At 46.0% G+C, this 10804-nt stretch overlaps 1 protein-coding gene across 1 annotated transcript in view; it reads left to right on the top strand.

Moving 5' to 3' along the window:
• The window catches only part of SPATA18 (spermatogenesis associated 18), a 33595-nt gene continuing 22791 nt past the window's right edge, over positions 1-10804 (top strand). Inside the window, exons 1-4 of the mRNA XM_036416603.2 lie at positions 1-484; positions 6906-7011; positions 7125-7240; positions 8610-8722. Of these exons, the coding sequence (XP_036272496.1) occupies positions 398-484; positions 6906-7011; positions 7125-7240; positions 8610-8722 (422 nt within the window). The 5' untranslated portion in view covers positions 1-397. The remainder of the gene's footprint in view (positions 485-6905; positions 7012-7124; positions 7241-8609; positions 8723-10804) is intronic.

Genomic DNA, 10804 nt, shown 5'->3' with positions numbered 1-10804 from the left:
CGCAGAGGGGGGGGGGGGGGGGGCCTGGGCGGCGGCCCCGGCGTTGCCTGGGCGCCCGGGGCGCGCGTCCCTAGCAACCGCCCGCCCACGTCAGGGTTTGTCCAATAATCGCCCGGGTATTTAGGGCCGCGGCTCGCTGCGGGCGGCGGGGGAGCCAGGACACCGCGCCGGGCAGCGGGTGAGGCGCGCGGAGGCTGCGGCCCAGGGCACCTCCCCCCGGCTTCCCAAACCCGGCCCGGTCACACCCGAGCGGGGGGAGATGGAAACAACATCGGCCCAACTCTGAGCCCCTCAGGAACACCACCAACACCTTCCCGCCTCGTCCCCCGATCCGTTCCCTCCAAGTCTCCATCTCCCGGAGCCGGGCCGGGCGGAAAAACAAAAACAAAAACCAGCGATGGCGGAAAACCTGAGGAAACTGGTCTCCAACGACTTTTTACGCACCATGTACGAGAACCTGGAGCGCTGGCAGAGGGATTACAACGTGAGTGGGCGGCGAGGGAGAGCCTGGGCTGGCTGCCCCTCGGGCGCCTTACGCAGCCCTCCGCCGCCGCCGCCGGGGTTGGTGAGGCCTGGCGTCGGGGGGCCGGTTTTTTGCAAAGCCCCGGTGATGGGGATCCCTACCAGCCACGCACCCGGGACGCGGGGAAGGAAGGACCGACAGGTGTCTGCTGGCGGCGCCCTTTTCTTCCCGCGACGCGAGGTGGCGCTGCGGATGCGCTCCGGAGTGGAGCTCTAGGGAGCGCAGCCCCCCTGAGTGGTAACCAAGGACGCTGGCAGCTAGCAACCGGGAAGGCCGGCGATCTGTCAGGGGTCTGAAGGTCAAGCCCTTCGTGTTCCCTCATGTCCCTTCCGCCAGCAATCCACCTCCCTGTGGGCATCTCACCAGCAACCCACCTCCTTATCACCTCGAAAGTTGTTTTTTTTTTTTAATTTTATTATTAGAATTATTTTTTTACTACATTTCAACCCCTGCTTCTCCGAAAGTTTCCCACTAGAAGGATACCCAGGAGTTACATCAGAATAGATTTTTCTTAAAGAACACACCCAGTATTTATTACCCAGAAGTGAGTGAAATGGTCACTCCTCAACATTGTGGGTTTCACTGGTATGTAGGTTGGCATGGCCTGTATTCGCAGCTTTAACACCAAGGCGGACTTCAGAAAGGCTGTTGTCTGGGCGTCTGTCAGAGGCCAATACTCTGTCAGCAAACCCAGAGCGATCTCCAAGTCTTTACCCCCCTCCCCCCCCTCAATCCCCACGGGGGCTCCCATTGCCCCACGAACTCCATTGCTGAATTTACTTTATATTTGGTCCGTCCGTCTTAACTAAGATTCCACTCTTAATAGCAAGTAGAACTAACCGGGAGGCAGACAGAGCTGGGGACCCGGATTCAGCACCCCTAGGTTCTAGGTCTGGTTCTAGGTCTGGTTCTGCTTGGTACTAACTGAATGACCCGGCCGTTTATGTAACCGCCCTGGGTGCCAGTTAAAGGGGAGAGACTGGACTAGATCACACATAAAGTTCTCAGTTTGTTGAGTCTACATCAGCTTGTTTCTAAAATCCCACAGGAAAATGCAACCGGCTGCCATCCTGCATCCCTTAGGCGTTCCCACTCACCCTTTAATCAGAGCTCCCAGGGTGCGTGGGTAATCCAAGAACAACCATAGCATTCCCCTGGGCCTGCCTTCCTAGTGTTAGCGTTTATCCCCTTTGTCCTCTTTTAAAGAACCCACTCTGACAATTCCTTCTCCAAGACTGCAGGAAATGAAGATTTACCTCTTTATCACAAAGGCCTTAGCCCCCCTCTCCCTGTTCCCTTTTTAAAAGTGCCTCCTTGCTACAAAGTCTCAGAATAATTGTTAGGCCCTATGACTGGACATCTCCCTCTGAAGGTCCTGCAGACCCCCTAACCTGTCCCCACTCAGCATCATCCCTATACCTCTTACTTGTTTCCAAACCTCCCAATGTCCTCCTCGGGTAATGACAGCATCAGCGGGACCTTAGGTGTAGACCCAGGTGTGACATGAGGCCCAGAAGGACCTTTAGTGGACTGTTGGCATCTCCACAGCCCTCAACATTCATCAGCCAGATGTTAGAACTGCCAGCAGACTCTGTAATCCAAACTCTAGGGTAGGGGTGTCGAACTCAATCAGAGAAGGGGCCAAAATCTAAAATCCAGCCTAAATCGCGGGCCGAATGGTTTACTGAACAGTCATAAACTGTCATTGTGATGGAAACGCAGTGGAGTGCAGTGATGACAGCACGGTGCGGGCCACATTGCAAGGCCTGGCGGGACGGATTTGGCCCGCCGGCCTTGTGTTTGACACATGTGCTCTAGGGAGTCTGCTTCTACCAGGTTGATTTTTGTGAAATGCAAAGCAAATCTGACTATGTTATACCCATGCTTCTTTATTACCCTGCTAAATCTTTCAGGGATGAAGCCAAGAGGCCATGTGACAAATAGAGTCCTTCGCTATTTGGTCCCCGGAATTCATTTCTGAATTCCACTTTCCCCTGTCATATACCTTGTTTCTTGCCCTGTGACCTGCTGTTTCTCCCCTTGAAATGCCCTAACCCAGTGGTCGGCAAACTCAACAGTCCACAGAGCCAAATATCAACAGTACAACGATTGACATTTCTTTGGAGAGCCAAATTTTTAAAATTTAAACTTCTTCTAATGCCACTTCTTCAAAATAGACTCGCCCATGCTGTGATATTTTGTGGAAAAGCCACCCTCAAGAGGCCAAAGAGCCACCTGTGGCTCAAGAGCCGCAGTTTGCTGACCACTGCCCTAACCTCTTACCCTTCACCCATCACCAGTGTGCGTTTTGCCCCATTCAGCAGCTCACTATCCACCCAGAACCCTTAATCAACTTGTAAGGTAATTATTTAACCCAGGTATGTTTCCCACCCTCCCTCCCGCCTCTCCAGCCGGTGAGCTCATTAACAGCAGGCATCTTTTCTGAATTTTTAGTTATTTTTAATATGGTGTTGTGTCCTGAGCTGCCAGCCCAAGTCCTTCCATCCAATAGAAACTCAATGATTTATGAAGGAAGGAATTTTGAGAGTTGGTGCTTTGGAATTAGGAGACGGGATAATTAGGAAATACATGTATTTTATTTACCTGTGTGAGTACATGTTTGGTAATGCGATCCTATTGGAACTTGAGTATCTTGGGCAATGCTTTGTGTAAGAAGTTGCGGCGAGTTGTGACAGGTCTTGAGAACAGGAACTGATGGTATGTTCTCTTTGTTATTTAAGTTGTGCAGACAAACATTTGGCAAACATTCCCTTGAGCGCGTACTTATACCAGGCACTGGGCAAGGCAAAGGAGCATCTATAATAATAAGAGTGTAATAAGCTAATTAGACTGGACGTCCTTCCAGGCGATCTTCTGGATGAAGCTGGGGCTGTGAGAGAAGCTGGGGTCCCAGTGATGGAGGGAAGTCCGTGCAGGCAGTTGGGGGAAGGAAGACCTACTCTTGCATGAATTTCGTGCATTGGGCCTCTAGTATAGTAACGATACCATAATAATACTTTTAATTATTGTGTATCTCCTCTATTCTGCACCTAAGTTAGCTCATGAGGTCAACCAGCTCCTAAATACAAACAACGGCGGCTCATAGTTGAAATTTATTTTCTAAGGCAGTGGTGGGCAAACTCATTAGTCAAAAGAGGCAAATATCAACAGTACAGCGATTGAAATTTCTTTTGAGAGCCAAAAACCGACTTCTGCGCATGGGCCACGAAGTTTCCCTCGCACTGTATGTGCGTGCCCGCACGTGGTATTTTGTGGAAGAGCCACACTCAAGGTGCCAAAGAGCCGCATGTGGCTCGCGAGCCGCTGTTTGCCGACCACTGTTCTGAGGGGAGATGACTAGTAAATGGGGAACCAGATTTGAACCAATGTCTGCCTTGTTCCTAAATCCACTGCTCCTTTCAATACCACATGCCACTTCAAGGCACCAACTGTTGAACACTTCTGTCTCAGGTGCTGGATATGCATTATTTTGATTTAATTCTCTTAACATTCTGCAAGGCACTATCTATCCTTATCTCTGGAGAGGAAATGGGCTCAGAGAGGAAACCTGGGCAGCATCACATAGAACCTGTGACAGGTGGCAAAGCTGAGACGCTCCTTCAGGTTGGCATGACCCTGAGCATATGGCATGGTCTAGCCAGGGAACTGAGAGGGGAAATGAAGGTCAGTGTTACAAGTGCAGCAGTTACACAGGAAGAGCAGGGAGCTGCTGGTTCAACAAGGAAGGAATGGCGCCAGCTGTGTAAGCTGTGCACTCCAAATGTTCAAATCCACTCAGTGTTAGGCTAAGTCACTCATTCATTTATTCACTCACCCATCAAATAGTGTTGGGCCCTTCGATTTGCTATGGATACTAGTAGCAAGTGATACAAACATGAGAAAGGCAAAATCATGTTTTAAAAACACATAGTCTTCTTAGGAGAAAGGGAGAGAGGATGAGACAGAGAAGCAAATGGCTAAAACAGAAACCAATGCTACAACAGAGCTCGTCACCAGTATTATTTACCAGGCATGGAAAAGAAACCGGGCAGCCCCCCTAAGCAATGATGAGTCCATCCTATCCAAACTCGTTGGAAGGCTCCCCAACCTCTCTGGCCTCCTGTGGTAACCTTGAGAACCAAAAGGCTACCAAACTCCTTTTTGTTATATGGCCTTTGCCCCTGCTATTCCCACAACCCTACACGTTCCCTCTCTAACCTCTGCATTTAGGACTTAGCTTAGGGTCTCCTCATCAGAGAGGCCTTCCCTAACCACCCTTCTCATTCCCTCTCCGTCACATCATCTAGTCCTCCCTCTACTCCCAGCAATAATCACCATCTAAAGGTCAATATCTGGGTAGGGGTGAGGTGGGGAAAGGGGGGTGGTGGTGAGGGCATGAGTGGGAGTTAGGGGGCAATAGGAGGATAAGGACACATATAATACCTTAATCAATAAAGAAAAAAACAATAAAAAAGGAGAAATAAAACAAAATAAAAGTATTGTTTAGTGGTTAAGAGCATGGGATCTGAAACTAGGCAGCTAAGGTTCTGATCTCAGTTCTGACATTTTGTTAGCTAAGTAGTCTTGGGCAAGTTATTTAACTTCTATGCACCTCAGTTTTCTCATCTGAAGATGGAAATAAAACAATGGTACTTCTATCTTATAGTGTACTATCATGGGCCTTAACTGAGCTTATAAATACAAGCATGAATAGTGCCTGGCACTTAGGAGGGATGTAATAAATCCAAAATGAGTGAATTGTCTTATGTTCATGCACCCATCTAATACTTACTGTGCTTGAATAAAACAGAGACTAGAGTGCAGGGCTGGAAATACAACAGTGAATGATCAGGGCAGGCACAGCCTCTGTCCACAGGGCACTTCCCTTGTGCTACCGATACGCGTTTTTCTTATCAACTTTTGGCTAGAGTTCATCTCAAATTTTCCTATTTATTCCAGTTTCTATCCTCCTCGTAACACACTTTCTGTCTCGGGGTTTATAGTGCGATTACTAGTGCCTTATAACGGCTTGAGATGACATATCAATCTATGCATTTTTACACCCACATGATTGGTTGGTTGCTTACAGTTGTGTCCCTTTCTTTAGTATTAGACTCACTTAAAGATTTAGCTAGAAATAGTAGCAGCTCACCAAGGCGATGACAAGGGCAGAATAATAGCGAAAAGACCTACCTCGTGGCTTCTTCATGTTCTGCTCTTACTGCTTCCATGTTCCACAGCCACTTGAACTAACCCTTTCCCCTAGTCTGCCTATTTTCTTCTCACCTAGATTATACTTCCTCTTGGAAAGTAGTCTTCTCTGACTTTTGAAGACAATGGGCTCTTGAGTAGACCTGAGTTCACCCCATGGTAAGACTTACTATTCCACCTCAGGATAACTGTCTATCTTACCTCAGGATAACTGTCTATCTCAGTGGTCATTGGCAAACTGCGGCTCGCGAGCCACATGTGGTTCTTTGGCCCTTTGAATTTTTAGCAAAGGCCAGCTTAGGAGTATCCTAATTAAGTTAATAACAATGTACCTACCTATATAGTTTAGGTTAAAAAATTTGGCTCTCTAAAGAAATTTCAATCATTGTGCTGTTGATATTTGGCTCTGTTGACTAATGAGTTTGCCGACCACTGGTCTATCTTTTGTCTCCCCCACTCATCTGCAAGTGCCATATGGCCTGGCTCATCTTTTTTTGTCTTATTCTCCATTATCCTCAACCCAGCAATACCTGTTTACTGTTAACAAGTAGTGTTCTTTATGTACATACTGAACTTAGGTAGAGGACAAGAACCAATAAAACACATGAGTTAGGGAGCAATGATTTGTACAGTTATAAAAGGCTTATTCACTTTATGAAAGGACTTGTTGCAGGATTCTGTTGAGTAATGAATGAGTCAGGGCTAACGATGTTAAAATAACTCCCAAACCTCAGTGGTTCAACACCCACAAATACACTTTCCCAATTATGTAACAGTCATTGTCAGGGTTCAATTAGCAGCTTCCCAAATCTTGTGGCTTTGCCACCTGCTATGCTTTTGGGGTCCTCTGCAATTGGCTGGCAGATGGGGCAAGCAAAAAAGGGGAGAATGCCTCAAGAGGTTTTCTTCGGGGTCATACCCCAAAGTGGCACACATCACTTTCCTTCCCATGGACCTGAACCCACGCGGTTACACGGCCCCTCAAACTAGCCGGGGGAAGCTCTCTAGCTGTGTGCCCTGGAGGCATGGCAACTGTGTTTTGGTGAATGCACAGCCGTGTTTGCCTCTGGGAGCATCCCAGAGCCAGGCAGCCCCGGTATGGAGAGAGGCCCTTGTCTACCTGCCGGGGGAGTGAGGAATTAGACTGATGCCTACTCTTTTGGCTTTGCAGACAAACTCATGTGATCAGAATCTAAGTTATTGCCTGGAATTCATCGAACAAGTTGCCAAGATGCAGGGACAACTCTTTGGAATCCTCACTACAACAGCTCAAGAAGGTGAGAACGGCCTCGGCTTTCCCATCCAGCTCCCACCCCTTTTACTCTGTGCGCTCTGACTGAGTTGGTGTGCTTGGGTTTCTCTCGCTGACCTGGTCTGTGGATTCTTCTAGGAGGACGTTATGATGGTGTGGAAGTAATCAAATCTCGCCTTTTGCCTTGGCTGGAGGCCTCCTTTACCGCTGCTTCCCTGGGAAAGCCTATTGATAGCAAGGTCCCCTCTCTACAGGTAAGAATGCTAAAGGATTCCCCTTGGTTTTCAGCACCATGGTCAGGCTCTGTGAGCTCAAACATTCACAAGATACACTGGACTCGGGTATAAAAGGCGAGTTCCTGTTTATTGTAGTATGGGGCACATTAGGTTGAATTTTCTCTTAAGACAAACCTGGATTTAAATCTCAGCTTGGCCTACTTACTAGTGGTATGGCTAGGCAAATCAATGAGCCTCAGCCTCCTCAGGTATAAAAAGGGCCTGGGGATGATCTACATCTGAGACATTGCTTGGCCCACACTAGTCATTAAATAGTAACTTTTAAATGACCTATTAGTCCTCCAGACAGGGTACCAAGGGTTCAGGAGAGAAAGAGATTATTAGATGGGGAAAGCTCAGCATTCTATTCTGAAAGAGTGAAATACAATTAATTGGAAAATTCCAAGATAAGAAGGAAGCTCAGTTCTGGTAGACTGACAAAGGGTCTCATAATTGGTGGTTGATCTTGGTGGTTTCCATGGACAGTGTCAGTGTCTTTAATGGGGGAAGATCAGACTGGAAACAGAACACATACCTTGCTTAAGGCATTGACATTATTATATGTGGGTAAGCAAGACATTAGTGACCTTGATTTTAAATGCTTACATGGATCTCCATAAATTTCTTTCCAAAATTAAAGCATGTTAAACAGACTGTTCTAAGCAACAGGGCCTTATGAGGCAGTGGCTGGAGGATTCTTCTTTGGAGATCACTGGACAGAATTCTTGTCCCTCTTCTATAGTCCTGCGGAGGTTGCCTAACCTTTATTTTTGAGTGTCCACATTTGCTAAATGGGGACAATGCTTTTGCTGGCCTAATAGAGTCATTATGAGAATTAAACATGATAAGCCCGAGGAGCAATGTATATGTGGAAAGTACAATAGCCATCCTTTGTCTTTAAGCAATTTCCCCCCTTCCCCTCACCGAAGATTTTTAAATGCTTTTGAAATTTTTACCCCATATGCATGTTATTCTGGGTATAGATATATAGGATGATATTTAAATGTCTGTTTTTAAAATCAAGGTATAACTTAACTACAGTGACATCCATAGGTTGATGAATAGTGACAAATGCATGTATCCAGGTAACGCACACTCCTATCAAGATATAAAACATTTCCATCACTCCAGAGCATTCCTGTGCCACTTTCCAAGCTTGCCTCTCTGCCCCCAGGGCAACCACGCTTCTGACTTTTATCATTCCAGGTTAATTTTGTCTGCAAGGGAATGGGACATTTTATGCTCTTTCGTGTTTGACTTTCTTTGTTCAGCATAATCCTTGTGCAGTCTGTCTCTGCTGTTTCATGTATTCTGACTATTTTTTTTTTTGATGTGTGTATCTTTCTAGGACACATTTGAGAAGGAGAGACTGAAAGAGGTTGGTAGTCGGGAACGGGAGATGAAACAATTACAAGTGGAGCTGAGCTCAACTCATAATCAAATCAACCAGATTCAAGACGAGTAAGAGGAATGCAAGTTGTCTTTTTCTAAAAAGAATTGCTTATTCTTCATTTAAGTTTTAGGTTTGAAAGGAGAATCAGATAAAATGTAGACATCTGCTAATGAGTAATAAGTAATATGGTGTGTGTGTGTGTGTGTGTGTGTGTGTGTGTGTGTGTGTGGTGGGAGTCAGTGCCTTTGAACTTGGGGCCAGGATTTCCATATAATCCCCAAAGCCCTGGTCCTTTTGGCTCAATTCCCGGAGCCCCTTCTTTTCCATAGGCCTATTGTCAGCCCATATTTGTAAACAGAGGAAGATTGTTATATGAAAGTCTGTTTTCAGGGAGGGAAATGAGAAAAGATACGGAGGGAAAGGGCTAAGGAGGGTAAATAGAAAAATTAAGAGAAGGAGAGCAAAAGCAAGATGAAGCAGGCTGCACTTATTTGTTTGTTGTACTCACTTGGGGGTGGGACTGAGAGATCAGACTTTTTAAATGATGAATAATTCAAGATTCTGGAATAACTATTCGATACAAAAATGTATTTAAATAAGTTAAGCAGGGTCAGGCACCATACCAGATGCTTGGTATGTACAAAACCAGGGAAGCAAGCTCAAGGAATCACTGCAAAGAAAATTGCGAACTTTGGGTCATACTTGAGGAAGAGATAGGCATGATGTGTATAAAGCTGCATTCAACACACCTCACACAAACCCACCCATCAATAAGGTATTCCTCCTCCAACAGCATCATTCCATTGTTAGCATACTATCTGGGACAGCAGGGGATTCTGTTTTTAACTAGTTCAGGCTTGTGATGGGATAGGGGATGGCATTCTGCCTTGTTTTCTGATGAGCTTTCCGCTAATGGAAAACATCTCTACTGATTTAGAAAATTGCCTGATTAGAAAAATACAAATTTCTTTTTCTCAAAATGCATACAATGAATAAGAGTATAAAGATGAAAAAAGAGAAAAAAAAAGAGAGAGAGAGAGAGAGAGAGAGAGAGAGAGAGAGATGAAAATCACTTGTTATTCATCCTGGTTAATAATTTGGTATATTTTACCCCAGATCTTTTTCTGTGTGTGTGCTTGCATGCATCTCCACATCCCTCCTCCCCACATCCATTTTTCTAATTGGAGCCATCATCCATGAGCAGTTTTATAGCTGCAACAAAGTTTACAACTGTAAGGTACAAAAGGCATAATTCCTCTGAATTAAAAAAAAACCAAAACACCAACATTTTATTGATTTTTCACAGAGAGGAAGAGAGAGGATAGAGAGTTAGAAACATCGATGAGAGAGAATCATCGCTCATCTGCCTCTTGCACACCCCCTACCGGGGATGTGCCCACAACCAAAGTACATGCCCTTGACCAGAATCGAACCTGGGACCTTCCAGTCCGCAGGCCGACGCTCTATCCACTGAGCCAAACCGGTTTCGGCTCCTCTGAATTTCTGTAACTCTTTTCAACTAATGTCAACTGATCTGGAGTGGGGTGAGGAGGATCCTTAAATGTGCCACTTCCTTTCTGGTTTATTGTAGTTCTTTTTGTGTAAATATTCAGTTAATTCCAAGTTCAGACTTTCCTTAGGGGCAGTGTTTGCTCTCTCATGGGTCTACTTTCCCTCCTCCCTCCTTAGACTGACATCTAGGGGTGAGGGATGCTTGCATGCCCTCCTCGTGCCAGAGAAGAGGGGATTTGGTCTTGCTCTGCCTGCAGGGTTCTTGTTTGCTTCTGTTCCTCCTGGACACTGGTGTCTTTTGCTGCTGGAGGCTGAGTTGTGGCTTGTCTGGTTAGGTCACCTAGGGGCATTTACTGGCCTCTGCTGCTGACGAGCAGGTCTCTCCATTTGCCTATTGATGCTTTGGAGTTTGCTGATTCTCTCTTTTATCAGTAGCAATAGGAGCCAGGTTCCTACCCCTCTCTCTTGTCACTATGGCTCGGTAGTTAGCTATAAGGGGCACCATAGACTGAAAAAAAAAAAAGACTATGTATTTTTAAAACTTTTTATTTGGAAGTAATTTCAAGTACAGAACATTTGAAAGAATAGCACTAGGAACACCCATATCCCCTTTCCTATGCCCTTTCCCCTATTGGCTT

Source organism: Pipistrellus kuhlii, unplaced genomic scaffold (genome assembly GCF_014108245.1).
Source record: "Pipistrellus kuhlii isolate mPipKuh1 unplaced genomic scaffold, mPipKuh1.p scaffold_m20_p_1, whole genome shotgun sequence".
Lineage (NCBI taxonomy): Eukaryota > Metazoa > Chordata > Mammalia > Chiroptera > Vespertilionidae > Pipistrellus > Pipistrellus kuhlii.
The sequence above is the reverse complement of the archived record's forward strand: the minus strand, read 5'-3'. Positions and strand labels throughout refer to the sequence as shown.